The 23,188-nt window shown below is 42.0% G+C and overlaps 1 protein-coding gene across 2 annotated transcripts in view; it reads right to left on the reverse strand.

Annotated features, from left to right (window-relative positions):
• ATP8A2 (ATPase phospholipid transporting 8A2) overlaps positions 1 to 23,188 on the reverse strand; it is a 678,655-nt gene that overhangs the window by 474,968 nt on the left and 180,499 nt on the right. For both annotated transcript variants that reach the window (XM_023190282.3, XM_023190283.2), the window contains exons 9-15: positions 22,259 to 22,386; positions 20,897 to 21,008; positions 12,830 to 12,995; positions 10,375 to 10,502; positions 8,806 to 8,883; positions 4,826 to 4,914; positions 4,078 to 4,122 (exon numbers count right to left, since the gene is read on the reverse strand). In XM_023190282.3, coding sequence (XP_023046050.2) covers positions 4,078 to 4,122; positions 4,826 to 4,914; positions 8,806 to 8,883; positions 10,375 to 10,502; positions 12,830 to 12,995; positions 20,897 to 21,008; positions 22,259 to 22,386 — 746 coding nt within the window. The remainder of the gene's footprint in view (positions 1 to 4,077; positions 4,123 to 4,825; positions 4,915 to 8,805; positions 8,884 to 10,374; positions 10,503 to 12,829; positions 12,996 to 20,896; positions 21,009 to 22,258; positions 22,387 to 23,188) is intronic.

The following is a 23,188-nucleotide window of genomic DNA, read 5'->3' on the forward strand; positions in this document are numbered from 1 at the left end:
AAGGCTTGGAATTCTGTATTATTATTTCAAACCTGAAAACAATTAATCCTGGAGTTTACTATAAATAAAATATTTCACAAGTTACTGTAAAGAACAACAATTACGAGGAACAATAGTTACAAGGAGAAGAAACAGCAGCCAGGGATCAAGACTACGACTGTCATTTCAGTTGGCCCCTGAGTCACTTCTACCAGAAAGAACTTCCAAGGGTGTCCACTCAAAGCAAATAAAACAAGAGGAAGTACTGCACTGTATACATGCAACCATTGATGGCCAGAGCTCATATGTAGGAGAGAGAAGACAACAAATAATTACAAGAAAGGAAACGATATGATGGCTGTGAGCTATCACACTGAAGAAAATGTGAAGAACCAACTGTATATTCATTTATCTCCACTCCCTCCTGAATTTTTTTTTTTTTTTTTTTTTTTTTTTTTTGCAACGAAGTTTCACTCTTGTTGCCCAGGCTGGAGTGCAATGGCGTGATCTTGGCTCACCGCAACCTCCACCTTGCACATTCAAGCAATTCTCCTGCCTCAGTCTCCCAAGTAGCCGGGATTACAGATGCCCACCATCACACCTGGCTAATTTTGTGTTTTTAGCAGAGACAGAGTTTTGCCATGTTAGTCAGGCTGGTTTCAAACTCCTGACCTCATGTGATCCACCTGCCTCGGCCTCCCAAAGTGCTGGGATTACAGGCATGAGCCACTGCATCTGGCCCCCTCCTGAAATTTCATCATTGTCAAGACAAAGACAATGAAAGAAGACATGACAGCTGAGTGTATGTCAGTCTTAACTCGAAATAGGTATCAGAGTGTAGTACAGCACAGAAAACAGCAACCAACAGCTTGCAGGGGGGAGCACCTATAATGCAAGCTGATGCCCTCAATAGAGTGCTGGGAAGGTGGAACAAATGGCAGTACAAGGCACCTGTGAGGTACAGGGAAGGAGAAAGACAGCACAGCTTCCACGTCCACTTGTGAAACACTTCAAGAATCCTCTCACATCCCATGCAGCCAGACAACTGAACCTTCCACAGCCAGGAAAAAAAAAAAAAAAAAAAAAGCTTATCTTTTACAGAAATTAAACCAGAGTAGTCCTGAGCCCAGGGACACTGGGCTCACAGGCACACGTGTGGATAGGCTGGGGCAACCTCCCAAAACAGCGTTTTAAATGAAATTCTATACACGCTGAAAGGTACAATCACTGGTCCGCTGCCTCCACACAGCTTCCAAAACCGTTACACCAAATTTATAGCCCTTGGCAGGAAACTAGAAAGTTCTTTTTACGAAAAGAAAGCTGACTGGCTGACAAGAAAGACCCACAGACACTGACATCCAGGGATCCCTTAATACAATCATGGGTCCTGGCTGATCATCCTCCGGGAAGGCAATCAGTCATCAGCCACAGGGTCCCCACTCCACACACAGCCCTGGCAATCAGGTTTCTTGTGTATAAGCTTTAAAACACATGCAGACCAACAGCATCACTCTTTATAAGGGAAACACAAATCAAAACTACAATAAGGTATCACTTCATACCCATTAGGATGGCTATTATAAAACAAACAAAACCTGAAAAATCACATGTTGGCGAGGATGTGGAGAAAGTGAAACCCTTGTGTATTGCTGGCAGGAATGTCAAATGGTGGCTCTGCTGTGGAAAACAGCAAGGTTTTTCCTCAAAAAGTTAAACACAGAATTACCATATGACCCAGTGATTCCATGTTTAGGTATATACCCCCAAGAATGGAAAGGGGGGACTGAAACAGATACCCGTACGTCCATGTTCACAGTAGCCAAAAGGTGGAAGTGACACAAATGCCCATGAACAGATGACGGGATAAACAACACGTGGCATATACATGCAATCGAACATTACTCAGCCTTCCAAAGGGAAAAGATTCTGACACATTCTACAACATGGATGAACTCTGCAGACATGCTAAGGGAAATAAGCCAAACACAAAAGCACAAATACTGTACCATTTCACTTGCATGAGGTACCTAGAACAGGCAAAATCATAGAGGCGGAAAACAGAATGGTGGTTACTAGGGTCTGGAGGCAGGCAGCAATGAAGAATTTTTGTTGAATAGATAGGGTTTCAGATGAAAAAGTTCTAGAAATGAATGGTGCGGATGGCTGCAAAACACTATGAATATACTTAGTGCAACTGAATTGTACATTTAAAAGAGTCGAATGATAAATATTATGTTACACATATTTTACACAAAAAGAAATAAAAATATATGAGCACACAGTTAATGATCACCAGGTGTTTGAAGAAAGCCTATAGAAAATAAATCAAAACACCACGGGTGAGCGGTAGGGAGGGTAGGAGAGGAGAGCAGAGAAAACACAGAATGCAAAAGCAACGTCAGGGGAATGCTTTCGAAAACCGAAAGTGAGATCATACGAAAAACTCATGACAAAGGATAGAAGATCAAGGTGAAAAAAATACCAGGAAGTAAAACAAAAAACAAATATGGAAAATGAGAGAGAACGATAACAAAATTGGAGGATCAACCCAAGAGATTCAATATCTGACTATCAAGAGCTGCAGAGGGAACAGGGAAGCTGGAGAGGAGGAAAATTATCATAGAAATAATACAAAGACACTGCTGAGAATCAAGAAGAGGAAATTCAGAGACAGAAATGGCTCACTAGTGGTCCACTGAATGTCCAAAATAATGGAAAAAATTCACTTTGGGAGGCCAAGGAGGGCAGATCACAAGGTCAGGAGATCAAGACCATCCTGGCTAACACGGTGAAACCCCATTTCTACTAAAAATACAAAAAATTAGCCGGGCGAGGTGGCAGACGCCTGTAGTCCCAGCTACTCGGGAGGCTGAGGCAGGAGAATGGCGTGAACCCAGGAGGCAGAGCTTGCAGTGAGCTGAGACGACGCCACTGCACTCCAGCCTGGGTGACAGAGCGAGACTCCATCTCAAAAAAAAAAAAAAGGAAAAATTTAAAAACCTGCCCAAAGCTTCATGGTTGAAATGACATATGCCTGAGGAGGTACAGAAAATCTGAAATGCTTCCAAAGGGGGCGGAGCAAGAGTAGGAGATAAACTCTCACCATCCACCGTAAAAAGTAGAACAATGTCTAAAGGTTTTTAATTTGTCTTTTTTTTTTTTTTTTTGAGACAGAATCTTGCTCTGACACTCAGGCTGGAGTGCAGTGGCACGATCTTGGCTCACTGCAACCTCTGCCTCCTGGGTTCAACTGATTCTCCTGCCTTAGCCTCCTGAGTAACTAGGATTACAGGCGCCCACCACCACACCCAGCTAATTTTTGTATTTTTAATAGAGACAGGGTTTCATCATGTTTGCCAGGCTGGTCTTGAACTCCTGACCTCAAATGATCTGCCTGCCTTGGCCTCCCAAAGTGCTGGGATTACAAGTGTGAGCCACTGCGCCTAGCCTAAATGTCTTTAATTTAAAAATTAATACAAACATTACCTTGAAATATAAAAATAAAATTTTTAGAAAAGCAAAAGCACTGAGGTTGACTGCCTCCAGGGAACAGGGAATGAGTGGGAAGTACTGAACCAAGGGCAGTCAATTTTTTGGTAAAAAGTCCTGTAGTATTCCCGGACTTTTCAAACCATGTTCATCCTTAAATTTTATCTGGTTTTCTTTCAAAATAACATATATGCAACTTTTATTTACATAAAAAAATAGGCAGGTGAGAAATGCTAATAAAATTATTCCAGGGCGAGCCTGGTTTCTCACACGTGTAATCCCAGCACGTTGGGAAGACACAGCGGGAGGAGAGCTTGAGGCCAGGAGTTTGAGACCAGTCTGGGCAACATAGTGAGACCTCATTTCTATAAAAAATTACAAAATTAGTCAGGCATGGTGGTGCCTGCCTGTAGTTTTAGTTACGCAGCAGGCTGAGGCAGGAGGATCACTTGAATCCAGGAGTTCACGACTACAGTGAGCTATGACTGTATCACTGCACTCCATCCTGCGCAATAGAGTGAGGCTGTCTCTAAAAATGTAAATAAATAAATAAAAATTATTCCAAAGGCTTTTCCACTAAAGTGTCAAGAAGTGCTAGAATCTACTTACCAAAAGTCATCTGAGGATGGCTCTCTTGCCAATTCTGGGAAGTGACTGCCAAAGAAAGGGAAAAGAGAGTGGTCACAAAACTGTGATCAAAAGGCAGACATTCTGATCAAAACCTGAGTAAATGTATAATTCTTAGATTAGATATACAAACTTATAGATTCTCAGGGACTTCTTACCAAGTTAATATTTGCAGAAATAAACCACTTTTGTTGTTGTTGTTTGTTTTGAGATGGAGTCTCGCTCTGTCACCCAGGCTGACGTGCAGTGGCACGCTTCTGACTCACTGCAACCCCTGCCTCCCGAGTTCAAGCGATTCTCCTGCCTCAGCCTCCCGAGTAGCTGGATTACAGATGCACGCAACAATGCCCAGTTATTATTGTATTTTTAGTAGAGACAGGGTTTCATCATGTTAGCCAGGCTGATCTCGAACTTCCAACCTCAGGCAATCCACCTGCCTCGGCCTCCCAAAGTGCTGGGATTACAGGTGTGAGCCACTGCGCCCGGTCAGAAATAAACCATGTTTTAACTGTTCCGAGTTTAATTTGGGATCCATTCAGCTATAAACACATTCCACAGTAACTACATATCTAAAGCTATTGTAAAGGATTTAGATTTTTTTTTATTATTTTGAAAGGATCTGTATCCTTTCAAAACATCAGAAAGTCAAGATATTTGACTAAGTAGCCAAAAATAAACTTACTTTCTTGAAAGAATACAAGTAAATTTTCAGTAAGTGATAAACACTGACCCATAGGTTACTCCGGCAATGCTGCACTTCTTGAAGTTCATGATATTGCACGTAAGCGTTCCAGTCTTGTCAGAAAAGAGATATTTCACCTAAATCAAAGAATAAAAGAAATATACACCAGGAAGTACTGAGATGCAAAGATCAACAAATGAAGTCTTCCCTTCTATATTTTTCAAAACCTGTATGAAACGGGTAGATTTCCTTAAAGCAAGCAAATTAATAACAAAAAATATATTAATACTTTAATGTTTAGACCACTTAACAAACCTTCTTCCATAACTAATTATATAGTCAAAGTGTACCGAAATATGCAGACGGAGTTGCAGTAAGAGCTCTGACTGAATGATGTGCTACTGGTTGATATGCACTATCACTCTACACGTCACATTTGAGAAATGATGTCATGGATTAGCAAGGGAGAGGAATTAACAGAATTGCCTCCAGAGGAATCTCCAGTTTCTCAATAGTCTTCCAAAGAGGCGTCAGGACTTGCTAAGTGCTAGATACCTTCCAGAGATCCCAGAGAACTGGTCTAGGGAAGCAGTGTTTTACAGTTGTACAGAAGAGGGACTGATTACATGAATTGCTTACTCAGTAATTTTTTTTAATGATATAATATAGACAAATACACTGGGAAGTTTTTTGAAAACGATCAAAGGGACTTCAAGTATTCAAGCTCCTAAAGAGGTCAAATACTACCTCTAAATATAATATTAGTACCCTACGGGTAATTTATACTTTAAACACATTTTTACATGCAGTAAGTCTAGGGGTATGAAAAATTTAGTAGAATCTGCCCCTTAGTTAGCAGGGATTCTTTCTGCATTCTTAAGAAAATTAAAATATCATATAAAAAATTAAAGGCCAGGTGCGGTGGCTCACACCTGTAATCCCAGCACTTTGGAATGCCAAGACAGGTGGATCACCTGAGGTCAGGAGTTTGAGACCAGCCTGGCCAAAGTGGCAAAACATCATCTCTACTAAAAATACGAAAAAAATTAGCCGGGCATGGTGGCAGGTGCCTGCAATTCTGGCCACTCAGGAGGCGGAGGCAGAAGAATCACCTGAACCCGAGAGGCAGAGGTTGCAGTGAGCTGAGATCACGATATAAACAAATCTTGCACTCCAGCCTGGGCGACAAGAGCGAAACTTCGTCTCAAAAAAAAAAAAAAAAAAAAAAACAATTAAAAATGAACATTTTATAATAAGGGCTTATCAAGATTTGCTATCACTTTGCCTACTAAATTTTAACTTGTCCTTAAAGTCCCAACTCAAAACTTCTTCCCCATGCAAACGTTCCCCATACCCTCAATTAAGATGAATTACTGAAGCATCCACAGGTACTTTCAATCCTTGAATTATTCAGGTCCAGTTCAATGACACCTGCAGACAATTACATACTGTGCACTGTGCTAAACTAACAAAGGCAACCAAAGACTTTGTCTAGGGCACACCCACGCCCTCACAAAGTCCCCAGAGAGAAATGGACAGTACATCACTCACACCCCTTATGTTACTGTATTTATGTCTGGAAAGACAGTTATGGGAACACAGAAGACAGAGTATCCAAGCCCAGAAAACTGGAGAAGAGTTCACAGAGGAGGCAAATTTAGCCCGATACGCACCAAGAACTCACTGATTCTTACAGGAGAAGGATTTTACCAACAAAGGAAATGACAAAGCCATTCAATGAGGATTGAAAGCCCAAGGTCCAAGGCCTGCTCTGGGTGCTGTACCCAGCCCTATGTGACCAGAGCCCCAAAGCCAGTGGGAGGATTTGTGCTCTGTGCCAAGGACATTCTCTGTAATAACAATCCATCCTATTATACTCAGAATTTAAGAGCACTCATAGAATACACACAATTTAAGGAAAGACAAAGCAAATATTAAGCAGGTTTGGAAAATTATATCAAAGAAACAATCACCTGCTCTTTTTTGTCTACAATGGTCTATTTTAATCTACAAATTTGAGCCTCAGTTTTCTGGCAATAAACTCAAAAATGATACATAAAAACCACCACAGAATTCACTCTATCCTTGAGGAAAGAAAAACGAAGAAAGCAAGCCTACCTCCATAAGGGAGTTTTTCTAACTCTCAGATGGATGAGCCATGTCTCCTGCATTTTCACAGAGGGACACTGAGGAGCAGGGGAGATGGAACATGGTAATGTTCTCTCACCAGGCAGGGAAGCCTGGGAAGGCCAGATCTCTACAGACAACCCGAAGTCCCCAATCTGACGCTGAATAACCAGGTGTCCTTTGATAAGTTACTCCTTTCCTTCTCTAGAAAATGAAGGTACAGCACCCTCCCCTTAGGGTTCCTGGTGCGTTTGAATAGGGTGTATGAAATGAAACCAAAATCTTTAACGGCAAGGCATTCAAAAGAGGTTAGTCCTCAAAATTCAACAAGTAGGACCTAATTAAATTAAAGAGCTTCTGGACAACAAAAGAAACTACCAACAGAGTAAACAGACAACCTACAGAATGGGAGAAAATATTTGCAAACTATACATCTGACAAAGGTCTCACATCCAGGATCTATAAGCAACTTAAACAATTGAACCAGCAAAAACCAAACAACCCCATTAAAAAAATGAGCAAAAGACATGAACAGACATTCTCCAAAGAAACATACAAGTGGCCAAAAAACATATGAAAAAATGCTCCACATCACTAATCATCAGAGAAGTGCAATTCGAAACCGCAATGAGATACCATCTCACACCAGTCAGAATGGGTATCATTAAAAAGTCAAAAAACAACAGACGCTGGCAATGCTGCCTGGAAAAGGGAACACTTATCCACTATTGGTGGGAGTGCAAATTAGTTCAGCCACTGTGGAAAGCAGTGTGCAGATTTCTCAAAGAACTAAACACAGAACTACCATCTGACCTGCAATCCTGTTACTGGATATATGTCCAAAAGAAAACAAATCGCTCTACCAAAAAGACACATGTTTATCACAGCACTATTCACAATAGCAAAGACATGGACTCAACTCAACTGTTGATGCCCATCAACAGTGGACTGGATAAAGAAAATGTGGTACATATACACCATGGAATACACAGCCAGGAAAAAAAAAAAACCGAAATCATGTTCTTTGCAGCAACATGCACGGAGCTGGAGGCCATTATCTGAAATGAATTAATGCAAGAACAGAAAGCCAAATACCGCACGCTCTCACTCACTAAGTGGGAGCTAAACATCGCGTACTCAAGGACATAAACATGGGAGCAACTAACACTGGGGACTACTACACGGGTTTGGGGAAAAGCGTTGAAAAACTGTTGGGTACTAGGCTCAGGTATCTGAGTGATGGTATCCTTCATACTCCAAACCGCAGCATCACATAATACACCCACATAAAACACCTGCACATGCACCCTCTGAATCTAAAATAAAAGTTGAAAAAAGAAATTAAATTAAATTAAAACATTTAAAAAGAGATTATTCCTTACAGGAATTTCAATGTCAGACACAGACATAATGCAAAGCAGAACTTAGTAAAGGCAAGACGAGTTCAGGGGTAAAGGTGGAAAAGGTACTGTTCCCTAGAATATTCCAGAGACAAAATCCAGAACATGCGAGAAATGCATGTCCTTTAAATTGGCCCCAACACGTTTTGAAGGGTTACTCAATATCTGAGTATCTTAGCCATCGTTTTCCCTGTCATTTGCTCCTGATAATACTGTTTTAAGGGTTCCAAATGATGTTGCACTGTATTTTTTATATTACTTTTTTTTTTTGGCAGGTTACTTCTGGGTGATACGATATGGCTGTGTCTCAAAAAGCAAGACAAAACCGAGTAACGCTTATATCTAATGGCACACTCAAAAGTATTATACAGCTCTTCAGATGTTCTAGCCATGTTCACGGAGAGGCATTTTTGCAAAATCTCTCCACGGTTCTTCTGCTAACACTCATGTCCCCTCATGCTCATGTCACCATTCCCAAAATTCCCAAAGAGGCTTTTTCACCTGCCCAAGCTCTTCATTAAGGTTTGATGTCCTGGCCATGGCCGGAGTGTCGTTTCCTATATAATACATATCTGTGTCCTGAGAGAGAGAGAACAAGAGACAGGATTTCAGAAAATATATACCATTAATCCTTCATTCAGATTAACACAGAAAAGAAGCTAAGAACGGGTAATTTAAAACACTTTTATTTTAATAGAAATGCTAATTTTGGCCGAGGGCAGTGGCTCACGCCTGTAATCCCAGCACTTTGGGAGGCTGAGAGGGACGGATCACGAGGTCAGGAGATCGAGACCATCCTGGATAACACAGTGAAACCCCGTCTCTACTAAAAAAATACAAAAAAATTAGCCAGGCGTGGTGGCTGGAGCCTGTAGTCCCAGCTACTCGGGAGGCTGAGGAAGGATAATGGCGTGAACCTGGGAGGCAGAGCTTACAATAAGCCGAGAAAGTGCCACTGCACTCCAGCCTAGGCGACAGAGTGAGACTCCGTCTCAAAAAAAAAAGAAAAAGAAAAAGAAAAAATAAATGCTAATTTCAAATTTTGGGGTGAAAAACAGTGGCAACTAGGATAGAGAAGCCCTGTGATTTGAGGGGAAGCATAGAATTAATATACAGAAAATTGACTGGGCGCAGTGGCTCACGCCTACAATCCCAGCATTTTGGGAGGCCGAGGTGGGCAGATCACTTGAGGTCAGGATTTGGAGACCAGTCTGGCCAACATGGTGAAACCCTGCCCTTACTCAAAATACAAAAATTAGCCAGGCACGGTGGCACACGCCTGTAATCCCAGCTACTTGGGGAGGCTGACGCATGAGAATCGCTTGAACTCGAGAGATGGAGGATGCAGTGAGCTGGGATCACGCCACTTCACTCCGGCCTGGGTGACAGCGCAAGACTTCATCGCAAAAAGAAACATATATATATATATATATATATATATACACACACACACACATACATATATATACACACACACATATATGATTTATATTTATATAATATATATGAGATTTGGTTTCAAGATAATCATTTCACAACCTAGACTAACTCATGATTCTGACCTTGTTGACAGGATTGCTGTGAAGATCAAATAAAAACGCATATCAAAGTGCCTGCTCTACAAACACTGGCTGCTGAAGTCCACTGCTTAAGGGCCATGGCAGTCCTTTAAAAATCTTATCTCCACCCTTACAATCAAATCCAAGTTGACTGTCACAATGAATTTTGATATGCGAGTGACCACTATAGTAAACATACCCAAAAGGCCTTTTCTTCAGCACTAACTAGATGTTAAAAGCATCAGTAGCAGGTGCAGCCAGATGACAGGCGCTGGCTCACCATTCCACCCCATCATCTGACCGATCCTCACAACAACCCCTTGAATAGGAATCACTGCCCAAAAACACCCTCGCTGATGATCCCTGGCCAGTTCTTTGTGTGGCCAGTTTAAACCCCTGGACCTAATAATGGTAAATGAACACAGTTCTTCTTTTTTGAGCGCTCAATTAAATGCCAAAAGCTCCGAAATAACATTGGAAAATAGTGACTCAACTCTGCTTTAATACTCACCCAGTTTATGAAAAGGGCTTGAGTATACTTCACAACCTCAAGAGTCACCAACAGACTGATGGGAATAAGATTGTTGTATAAAATGATGAACGTCAACAGGTTGTATCCAAAATTATCTGAGGTGGTGTCTGTGGAAGGAAACCAGAGTATGTGAAAGGTGTTCACAACCAAAGTCTATTGGCTTATTTAGAGATTCATGTTAAAACAATTATTGAGCACCTCCTGTATGTCAGGAACTGTGAGTTCAAAGGCTGCTTTCTGTAGGAGGCACACAGGCCCCACAGTGCGACTGCACAGCAGGATGCATCTACTAAAGAGAGGCTCACAGGGCGTAGTGGGAACCAACACAGGAGGCTTTCCAATGGGAACGCATGGTCACTGAAGGCCATCCGGAAGAAGAAATGCTGGTGTCAAGTTTTGAAGAACAGAGAAAAGAAGCAAACTTGGAAGAATGTAGAAAAGAAGACAGGCCTTTGAAATGGTTGTAAGGAATACCTACAATCTAAGGTACATGTATATTGGGGATACTCCAAAGAGCTGGAAAGATGGACAAAAGTGTGAACAAGAGAAGCAGACAAAGAGAGAGAAGTCTTCAGCCCAACTAAAGAGAAGAGAAGGGATATCTGGAAGGAACGAGATCCCTAAGGATGGAACAGGACCCTAGGGGATGGAGTCCACAGCAGAGGCAGCATCAGCTCCAGGAGGAACAGAGAATGAGGCAGGGAGAGGGGGAGAAGGTCTGGGGGCATCAAAAGGGAAGTTTTTCCTTGACAGCCATGATCTTCTGCTTGAAGGGTAAAGTAGTGAGATCTTAACTTAGCAAGAGGCGTAAGGAAAACGTTGCAACAGGGTTGAACTGGTATTAAGGCTGTCTGTGAAGGGAACTAGAATGAGACTAAAGATAGGAGCAGGTCAGGACTGGAGGGAGATTGAGAATTTGTAATGGCTCCAAACCACAGTTATTGGGTTTTTCCCCAGGAAATTACATCAAATGGTGGTAGTATGATTCCGATTTAGAGTTCTGGAGAGTGGCTGTGACGGAAAGACAAGGAGCTGGGAAGGTACAAGAGAAGCAGGCATACACTGGCCAGTAATTTTACCTTTCCACAATCCCTTCACTTCCTACCCACTATCAAGCCTTCCACTTTTCCTGCTGGTTGCTTTCCTTCCTGACATATTACTCTGCTCTCCTGTTCTCCTGTAGAATTAAGGAGTTTCTAAATAAGATCTCTAAGTTCCAATAGTTACAAATATCTCTAAGGTATAAACAAATGTCTACCTGACAATTACAAATACAAGAAATACTAAAGAAGCTCTCCAGGATGAAAGAGATACCAGACAATAATTAAAATCCACATAAACAAAGGACACTAGTAATGGTAATTCTATAGTATTTATAAAAGATAGTACACTTATATATTCTCAACTTTAAAAAAGCAATTGCAAAAAGCATCATAAAACTGCATTGTTGAACTTATATACAGATGTAATATATGTGACAGTACAAAGGAGTGAGGAGAGAATGAAGATACATGAAGCAAAGAAATGACACCAGCTGTTAACTCAAATCCACAGGAAGAAATGAAGAGAGAGACCTGGAAATGGTAAGTAAATATGTTAATATAAAACAACCCTGACCGGGTGTGGTGGCTCACGCCTGTAATCCCAGCACTTTGAGAGGCCGAGGCGGGTGGATTGCCTGAGGTCAGGAGTTCGAGACTAGCCTGGCCAACATGGTGAAACCCTGTCTCTACTAAAAATACAAAAATTATCCAGGCATGTTGGCACATGCCTGTAGTCCCAGCTACTCAGGAGGCTGAGGCAGGAGAATCGCTTGAACCTAGGAGGTGAAGGTTGCAGTGAGCCAAGATTGCACCACTGCACTCCGGCCTGGGTGACAGAGTGAGACTCCGTCTCAAAACAACCACCACCACCACCACCAAAACAAAACAAACAAACAAACAAAAAAACCCCTAGCAATATACTTTTTTCTTTTTTCCCTTAGCTTCTTTAAGAGACATAGATTATTATACCACTGTATTTGGAGTTGACAACACAGATAAATGGAATATAACAATGACAGCACCAAGCAGGAGAGGAAATGGAGGTACACCTGGAGTAACGTTTCTGTATTTTACTAGAATTAAGTTAGTATTAATCAAAAGTAGATTTGGATAAACTAGGAAATACATTGTAATTCCTAGGGCAACTACTAAGAAAATACTTTAACACAGAGTTTAAAAATAACCATTTGGGCATAAAACAATTCCCAAATGTGCCTGTCTTCGCTTCATCACATGATCCTAATCTCAATTCTCCTTGAAGGGCTGGCATTATGTACAGTAACCGAAGGGAACAGAAGGATGGCAGGGACACCACACATCAACCATGCCTGCAAGAACGTCTCAAGAATGGTTTTCTTCCACTGGAGCAAGCAACCCACCCTGACACTTACCCATCTTCTTGATGTACCAGTTCTTTTCGCCGTGAGACCTGTTCCAGTACAGGGCCCCCGCCGAGCTCACCAAGGCCATGACCAAGAGGATGCCAAACAACACCAGGATCTGTACGTTAGTCACCTTCTCCACGTTTGATCTCTTGAGAGGCGCTTTGGTTGAATTCTACACAACAGCGTTGAAAGTCAGTAAGGGTCACAGAACAGATTTGGGGCAAGGGGTTGGGGAAAAGAAGGTAAAACAACCATATTTAACAACCGACAAGTAAAAGACTATTTTTTTGCCAAATACTCAATGCAATTCGAAAGTGTACCATACTCCTGATCAATAGCTGGTTTTAAGTAACGAAGAAAGACGACATACTCTACCAGTTTAAAGAACACATTCCAACATTACATAATTTATTCTGTACTTCTTATGATTATATCATAGCTTAAAATTGTCACTTTCCTTATCTTAGAACACAACAGGTTCTAAATATAGTCCAGTTTCAAAGAAATCAGAACACTGGTAATTCAAGAGAAACTTAGAAATTCCATACCATAAAAATCTAGAGAAGACCTTCACGGTAGTAGCACAGTTCTACAATAAATATACAGAGATATTTCTAAAACACATATTTTCCCTCCTGGAGCTCAGAATTTGAGGAATTAAAAAAACATACACAAACGCATACACATCAATAATGCAAAACAGAACATTAATGGGTTTCAAAGTAAGTGGATGGACAAAAAGTTCACTTGGAGAACTGTGAACAAGAAGCAGGAGCAGCAGGAAGAGTCAGGAAGGGGCTGGGCAGGAGAACGCTGAGCGGCATCCTGAATGATGGAGACAGCAAAGGAGAAACGGAAGGAGAACAGCAATCTTATCACAGGCTTAGCACCTGCCTTCTCACTGCTGCGGGGAAACCAGCCCAGCTGGAGCCAAGGCCAGTGTTGGCAGGAGAGTTTAGAAAGATTCATTAAAGCTGGATTCAAGAATCACTCCAGTTCAGGTGGAAAATTTGGGACTAGATCCTCCTCTCAGCCATGGGAAAGTCAGTAGAACTGTTTGAGGAAGACAGTTATGCACCTGAAGTCATTTTATTAAAAAATATCTGAAGGTACTTGTGGTGGGCCAACTAATGACCCCCTCCCCCGCCAGTGATGCCCACATCCTACTTGTGGGGCACTGCGAGTATGTTATATTATTTTATTTTTTGAGATGGAGTCTCACTCAGTTGCCCAGGCTGGAGTCCAGTGGTGTGATCTCAGATCACTGCAACCTCCACCTCCCGGGTTCAAGTGATTCTCCTGCCTCACCTCCCAAGTAGCTGGGATTATAGGCGCCCACCATCACCCCCGGCTAATTTTTTGTATTTTTAGTAGAGATAGGGTTTCACCATGTTGGCCAGGCTGGTCTCAAACTCCTGACCTCAGGTGATCCACTTGCCTCGGCCTCCCAAAGTGCTGGGATTACAGGCGTGAGCCACCGTGCCTGGCCTGAGTATGCTATTTCATACAGCAAAAGGGACTTTGTGGATGGGATTAAATTAAATTAACAACTGTGAGACAGGGAGAGATTATCCTGGATTACCCAAGTGGATCCAATCTAACCACAAGGGTCATCAAAAGGGAGAACCTTTTCCAATTGTGCTCAGAGGGAGAGGTGGCCACAGAGAAATGATCAGAGAGATTCCCCTCTGAGGCCTGCAGAAAAGAGCAGCCAACATATCGAGTTTTAGCGTAGGGAGTCTACTACTCATACTAGACTTCTGACCTACAGAACTGCAGCATAATAACTCATGTTTTTTTAAGTCACTAAAACTATGGAAATCTGTCACAGCAGCCAGAGGAAACCAGTACAGTAATACAGCAGGTTGGGGAAGGAGACACTGAAGAGAGGAAAGCCACAGGGGAATTATGTATAATCCATTCCTGGAGGTGAAATAATTCCTGACTTAAATTAAAAGCCAGGAATTGGACAGGGAGAGGCTCACACCATGAGCCTGCAGGTCTCCTTCCATGAATCACGGGCCCGGGCTTTTTTTTTTTTTCTGAGACAGAGTCTTGCCCTGTCGTCCAAGCTGGAGTGCAGTGGTGCGATCTGGGCTCACTGCAACCTCTGCCTCCCAGGTTCAAGTGATTCTTCTGTCTCAGCTTCCCAAGTAGCTGAGATTACAGGGGTGTAATCCCTGACTAATTTTTTGTATTTTTAATAGAGAAAGGGTTTCACCATGTTAGCCAGGATGGTCTCGATCTCCTGACCTCATGATCCACCCGCCTCGGCCTCTCAAAGTGCTGGGATTACAGGCGGGAGCCACTGCACCCAGCCAGGCCCAGGCTTTTAGGAGACAACACTGATGTGCCAAGTTTGGATAATCTGAAAGTCTGTAAGGCACTAACCATAAAAATGGTACCTTGTGCCAAACTTAAGTCAGCATTGTTCTTCACTAGTCTTCATTGATCTGATCATTAAAAGAGCTAGGATGACAATGTCTCCAAAGATAAGAATGCAAATAAAGTCACAATGTGAAAATAAAACTGAGATGAAAACATGAGGCAATTCACTCCTAAGCTCCTAGAAAAATGTATACCACATCACTGAAATTGTTATTTGAATTCTATTGGCAAACCAAAAATACTATTTCCCCATAGTTTTCTTTGGGGGTAGAGGAGTTGGGAGATTGTACTGGTGATTCTGAAAAGCTAAGTCCTTTAAATATTTAAACAACACAGCAGCTTTTTCCTTTATTTCTACTTTTTTCCCTTTTACTTTATCTCTCTAAATTATTCATCCTTTACGGACTTTAAAAAAAAAATTCCTCAGGAGTCTAAATGGAAATCCATTAGTAAAAGCCAACTTATCATCAATCAAATACTACATCAAGGTCAACTGAGATGACACATCCAGGTCTGGCCTCATGGTAAGGGCTGGCAGGCCAGGTCCAGCACTGGTCATCCCAACTCTTAAAAACGAAGCATGATCTCATCATTCTTAATAAATATTCACTACATGTACAGGCAAGAAATAATTACCATAAACCTCACTTCTATACCGCATTTGTTATTGACTTCTGATCTTTTTCAGTGGCTGAATTCTGGCCAATTAGGAGGATTAGAAAACTTTATCTTTCATCTAATAGAAGAGGAACAATCCCAGATCTTCAAGCTTCAACATGTACACTTTGTGGAAAGTCAACCTCAGCCTACTGACTCCCATCCCCTGAACATTTTTACTTGCAATGATCAATGATGAGGTTTTGTTTTTTTGTTTTTTGTTTGTTTGTTTTTTGGAGACAGAGTCTCATTCTGTCACCTGGCTGGAGTGCAGTGGCACGATCTTGGCGCACTGCAACCTCCACCTCCCAGGTTCAAGCTATTCTTGTGCCTCAGCCTCCACAGCAGCTGGAACCACAGGTGCACACCACCATGCCCAGCTAACTTTTTGTATTTTTAGTAAAGACAGGGGTCTCACCATGTTGCCCAGGGTGGTCTTGAACTCCTGAGGTCAGGCAATCTGCCCACCTCAGGCTCCCAATGTGCTAGGATTAAAGGTGTGAGCCACTGCACCTGGCCCAATGACGAGCTTTTTAATGTTAAATTCCCACAGGCATTATAAGTTCTTCCATAAAATTCTTAAAGAACCTGGCTACTTCAGTGTAATGCAATTATAAATAGAAACAGGTCAAAATGTGAGATTTTGAAAAAGCTAAAATCAGACCTGTATCTTAGATATTTTATTACCTCCTGAGGAAACAGGCAATTGAATTCTAGTTAGAAAAGCTGTCCCCAACCGTTTTGGCGTCAGGTACTGGTTTCATGGAAGACAATTTTTCCACAGACTTGGGTGGAGATGGTTTGGGGGTGATTCAAGGGCATCACATTTATTGTGCACTTTAATTCTATTACTCTTACATTGCAGTGTATAGTGAAATAATTACACAGCTCACCATAATGCAGAATCAGTGGGAGCCCTGAGCTTGTTTTCCTGCAACTAGACAGTCCCATCTGTGGGTGATGGGAGACAGTGACAGATCACTGGGCATTAGATTCTCACAAGGAATGAGAAACCTAGATCCCTCGTATACACAGTTCGCAACAGAGTTCAGCTCCTACGAGAATCTAATGCCACCGCTGATTGACAGGAGGCGGAGCTCAGGCAGTCACGTGAGGGATGGGGAGCTGCTGCAAATACAGATGAAGCTTCACTAGCTTGCCTGCCACTCTCCTCCTGCTGTGGGGCCTGGTTCTTCACAGGCCACAGTCTGGTACCAGTCCGTGGCTTGGGGCCTGGGGACGCCTGGGTTACACTGACTCTGTAGTTTGACTGTTCGTGTTTTGTTTCTTTTATTTGTTTTTTTTTTTTTTTTTTTTGAGATGGAGTCTGGCTCTGTCGCCTAGGCTAGAGGGCAGCAGCACAATCTTGGCTCACTGCAACCTGTGCCTCCTGGGTTCAGGCAATTCTCCTGCCTCAGCCTCCTGAGTAGCTGGGATTACAGGTGTGCACCATCATGCCCAGCTAATTTTTGTATTTTTAGTAGAGACGGGGTTTCACCATGTTGGCCAGGCTGGTCTCGTACTCCTGACCTCAAGTGATCCACCCGCCTCGGCCTCCCAAAGTGCTGGAATTACAGGCATGAGCCACTGCACCCGGCCAGACTGCCTGTGTTTTGAATCCTAGTAGTTTTGTAAGCTTGGGTTACTCTATGCCACAGGCCTCCTCATCTACAAAATGAGCACAATACTACCTAGTCATTGTGGGGAATAAACGAGTTGATATATGTGCATCACTCAGAATAGTGCATGATTTGTTGTAATTATGTTTGCTGTAATTAGTGTGATCATCTCTCTTTTTCCCACTGAATCGACCAACAGAAATAATAGACATAAATATTTCTACAGGTAAGTAAACTAAACATGAACGGAAGGAACCTTGAAGGAAAAAAGGCATTGAGGTGAGAGACTTTAAAAAAAAAAAAAAGAGGTAGAAGACCCTGAAGGCAATTGAGTTTCCTCTCTGTGGTCAAGTAGCACAAGCACAGACAAACAGTGTTATTTCACAAACAGGATGGCTTCCAGCTATGTGTGTGATATTATATTCCTTTTGAAAGCTCATTATTTTTACCTGTTGTTTCAGCCCTAAAGGCACAGCAGGTCTAGCACATATGTTTCTGGGGTTATCCATCATTCTATACAGGAGCAGTCAACAAGCAAGAAGCCTTGCAAAAAGGTTTCTCACCCCTAGGGGCAAGGAAAAGTGCCCCTCACACTCACCGAATGCAAACTCAGTGCATGCCTTACTCACTGAAGAGAAGACTGGAGCGTGTTAAAGGATCGTTTAACTCATGTCATATTGTTTTTCTAGAGCAAAAACTCTAGAAAGTTGGTAATACGTTGTATCACCAATGTATGCTCCAGAAAAACAATATTACAACCTGCAAAAAAAAAAAAAGCCCAGTGTATAAGAAATGTTGGAAAGTGCTTACATTTATAATAGGCACAATCTTAAAACTAGTATTGGGGCCTTGACCAAATGTGAGCTAGCTACCCATGACCTCTCAGCCACTTCATCACAAAAAACAGAAGTAGGCTGGGAACTGTGGCTCGTGCCTGTAATCCCAACACTTTGGGAAGCCGAGGTGGGTGGATCGCTTGAGTTCAGAAGCTTAAGACCATCCTGGGCAACATGGTGAAACCCCGTCTCCACAAAAATACAAAAATTAGCCGGGCCTGGTGGCATGTGCCTATAGTCCCAGCTACTCCGGAGGCTGAGGTGGGAGGATGGCTTGAGCCTGGAAGGCTGAGGTTGCAGTGAGCCAAGATCACGCCACCACACTCCAGCCTGGACAACAAAGCCAGACCCTGTCTCAAAAACAAACAAAAAGCCAAAAGTAGTGATTTGTGGTTAGCAGAGCTCCCAAAGTGTTCAGCAAGGGTTACCGACACTGCACTATGGGAGTTAAAGGATACTTTCTAGGTGGCAGGGTACTAAACTCTTTTTATTTTTTTTGAAATGGGGTCTCACTATGTCGCCCAGGCTGGTCTCAAACTCCTGGTCCCAAGTGATCCACCCATCTCAGCCTCCTGAGTTCCTGCATGGCTAGAGCACTAAACTACGCATCAAGATAAATTCTCCATATGCAGGCCGCTCGGAAAAAATAAACTTAAAGCATTCCAGTCAGCCCTTGTGAATGGATAAGGACCTAGGAAGGGGGGTGGATCAAGCACACCTCAGATGCACTAAATAATCCTGATCCACCCAGGAGCTGCCTCTCAGCATTCACCAACTCTTCGATTTCCTAGCTGCCTTGGAGCCCTCCCGCCTTGCTTCAACACACAAGCTCTGCAACAGGCCACTGCGCCTGGACCCTACCCTTCCAGCTCCTGAGCTTCCCTCTGCACTCCCACTCCCTCAAGAGCAATCTCCTCCTTGCCTCACACAGTCAAGGACACGCCTCCTTTGAGCACCCCCAAGCAGAGGGTACGCCAGTAGACATCTGCATCCTTTGGCCTCTGAGGGTAGTATTACCGGATGTATATTGAAGACCTGGTAATACTTCTGGACCTTTATTCCCTGGATGCCACGTTAAAAAAAAAAAAACTCACTCATAAAATTCATGCCATTTGGCTACACTACCGACCTCTCAGTTGCTCCACGTCACTCACTGAAGTCTTGACAACTGGCTCATGGCATTCCTCTCTGACCCAGCCTCACCATTATCCCATCTTCAAACTCACAGCGCTGACCCATCAAATGCCTTAGTCTCTCAGATCCTTACTCGTCAACATCGAATGGCCTTCAACAGCTCTGCCTTTGACTTCCTACTCGCACGGGTCCCTCCCAGGTCTCCCATGCGAGAAACTCTCTACCCCCAAAATACAAAGACAAGATTCTACCCACTGATCAGCCTGTCACTCAGCAACTCCAACAATTCTCTTCAACTTCAGGGAGTCTCTCAACCCTTCTAATCCCATCTCTCCTCCCTGTCTTCAACGTGTTTACTAGCTGGGGTGGCCACCAGGGTCTACTGCTTCATCTCCTCTAATATCTCTTTCATCTGACTATCATTTGACCTCAAAGAGGAGATCAACACAACAGTCTCCCTTCCCTAGCTTGATATCTAAAATGTGCTTCTGCCAGGGGAATCATTCTTAGCCGGCAGTCAACTGGCTTCCAACCTAGGTTGAATGACCCTCCTATACACACTGACAGCACTTAGTAATGACACACATTCCAGTATTTCTCTCTCTACTTCGTCATTCTATATTACTCCTTAGCCCGACTGGCTCCCCGAGGTAAGCCTGGGCCTTTCACTATTGCACCTATATGGTCTAGCATTGGACTTGGTATGTGGTCACTAAATATTTTTAAATCAAGAAATACAGCCAAATGTGCATTGCGGAAGTTACACAAAAGAACAGAGAAGCTGAAAAACCAATTCTCATTAATAGCCACCATTAGCAAAAATAAGATGCCAAGTGATACCAAAGAAATGTAAGAAATGACATATAGGGACACTGATTTATGTAGAATTTCAAAAGCTGTCTGGCAAAATATGTCATAATATTAACATGACCTATAAATTCACAAACAATTTTTTAAAAAACATTAACAGGGAAAAAGAGCAAAATCATTTTAACTTCACTTTTTCTTTGGTATATGAAAAATAAACAGTTCAAAAATAACTGATTTTAAAGTGTCTAAAGTTCAGTTAAATAAGACAATTTGCTATAAAATTCTAATGAATGGGATAAAGAGAAGAATTAGAAAGAGAAATTTAAAAGTTAGAACTATTCCCCACTTAAGTCCAGAAGATAAAAGAAGTTAGAATTGATTGTTCCCCTGATCCAGAAAACAAAGACCATTTGAATTTCAGGCATAAGGAAACAAATAACAGATAAGAGAAGAGAAATCTAGAAGAAGCTACCTAAGGAACTAAATAAAATTAAGGCAGTTTCTTTCCAAATTTAGGTTCATAGACAAACGCGAACTTCCTAAATGCAACATCTGCATTTTCCACCTTCTAGTCAATAAAAGCAGAAGAAAGAAAGAAAAAGACTGAAATCAGCAGAGAACTGTTTTACCTGCATCAGTTTGGTGTCGTGTCCAGTATAAACAACTATGCCAAAGACCCACTGAGTATTTCTAAGCTGCGTACCTCTTAATAAGATCTGGTCAGGCCCCAGGGCAACAAGGCTAAAAATAAAAATAAAAATAAACGACAGTTAATGATAGTCTGGAAAATGAGCATGAGTTTTCCCCTTTAACATGAACCCACAATAAATCAAATGTTCCCTTTGCCCCAATTTGAACTACTTCACTGAGAAACACAGGCAACAAAGGTAACCACTGGCTTAATCTACCCCAAAAGGACCCATAGAAAGTTTTATTTTACATTCATCACTACAGAAAAAAAACATGTTTTTTCTATAAAACATTACAGGGAATTCTCTCTCTCATGATCCTGTTATGAAACTCAACACCCAGAAAGGAAGTTGCTAAAATAACACCTGAAGCTGATTCATTTGTAATAAGTATTATTATTGGAAGTACTATTATTGTTGTTATTTGTAAAATAAATCCAGTGTATTTCACAGACTATTAGAAGGGTGTAAAATTTTAAAAAGCAGCAACCTATCATGGTATCAATGTTTTAAAGGATGACTTAACGAGTAAATAAAGACCTGAGTGGTAATTGAGAAATTCAAAATGGGGAACCCGTAGAATAGCTCTGTATGTTAAATGAAACCCAGAAGCAGTCACACTTAGTTGTCGTATTTACAATCATTTGGGTTGATTCCCATAATCAGGTCCTTCCAAGCCTTGAGTCGTCAAAATATAAAGGCCACCCCAAGAGGCTGGGTTACAGGGTTAGGGGGTGCACTGGCCAGAGGCACAAGACAAAAGATGGCCAGAAGGTAGAAACTGCTCCCCAACATCAGAACAAAAGACAACTCCGGAACAACATAACAAATGCCAGAAGGACAAAGATAACAGAATATAGACAGGAGGGCACTGAATATTCTAAAGGAAGAATAAGCGTTCATTTCACTCAACTTCCTAAAAACAAACAAATACTCCTTAGAAGAAGGTTAGCAAACACACACACACACACACACACATTTCTGTAACAAGCGTATTAGCTTGTATACACCTCAGATAACTCTCCTCTGCTTTTTTGGACAATTTTAGGCAGCTAAAACCATTTCTCCTGCCTGGCAGAGAACAGGCACAGAAAGAATATGCCACAAGCTTTGAGCCTCATCTGAGGCCCTTGGGCTCAGGGTTTTTTTCTTAAATTTAAGGAAGCCTTCAAATTAATGGAAAGGGTATGAAATCTCACTGTTTTAAAATATTACAAAACTAGGAAACAAACATCTTTTCCAAAGCTCCAGTAATTCTTACTCACATAGTTTAAAAGACAATGAAGAAAAGACACGTAATACCTTTTCCCATCTAAGTTCAAGTTTCCAGTGAAGTCATAGAGGTGGCGGTTGGGCCCTTCACACTCTATAGTTCCAGATAACTTCATCAGAACTTCACGTGTTTGCATGTCAGCAGTGTGACTCAAACCCTACAAGATTAAACCAAAGGAGGAAGTCAAACACAGTCTTCTGTGCTTAGGGACACCATTCAGCATCCCTATGGTTAATCGAAAAGAAAAAGAAGGCATCTCCAGTGCAATAATTTGGGGGGCTAACAAGTCAAACTGTCATCCCCTCAAGGCAGACTTTGCCAGTAGCTTTTGCCACCAACGATCTAATGCGAAAGTGGCAAAAGAATGTTATGAAGCTGAAAGTTAAGATTCTACTACTGTGCTGGAGACATCCGTGCACAAGTAAGAATTAACATACCCCAGCACCTCACAGCAAGCATAATCTACTAGCTGTACTCTAACACTGGTCATAAAGATAGAATAGAGTAGCCCTTCAATATTTTACACTATCTAGCACTCTTCTCTTTTTCTTTAACAGACAGGATCTCACTCTGTCCCCCAGGATGGAGTGCAGTGATGCAATCATTGTTCACTGCAGCCTCAAAATCCTGGGTTCAAGCGATCCTCCCACCTCAGCCTCCTAAGTAGCTGGGACTACAGGTACATACCATCATGCCCAGCTATTTTTAAAGTTTTTTGTAGAGATAGGGTCTTGCTATGTTGCCCAGGCTGTAACTCTTCTTTAAGTGGGGGAAAAAAAAAGTCTAAAGCAAATATCTACAGTAGAAAAGAAAGATATTTGGACAGAATTGCTGAATTCAACTTTAAGCAGCAAACATTTTTTAAGTGTCAAAATGCTTAAAATATTCATATGTTGAAGACCATTCTTCATTCTTGACTGGGTGCAGTGGCTCACGCCTATAATCCCAGCACTTTGGGA

This window comes from Piliocolobus tephrosceles, chromosome X, assembly GCF_002776525.5.
Source record: "Piliocolobus tephrosceles isolate RC106 chromosome X, ASM277652v3, whole genome shotgun sequence".
NCBI lineage: Eukaryota > Metazoa > Chordata > Mammalia > Primates > Cercopithecidae > Piliocolobus > Piliocolobus tephrosceles.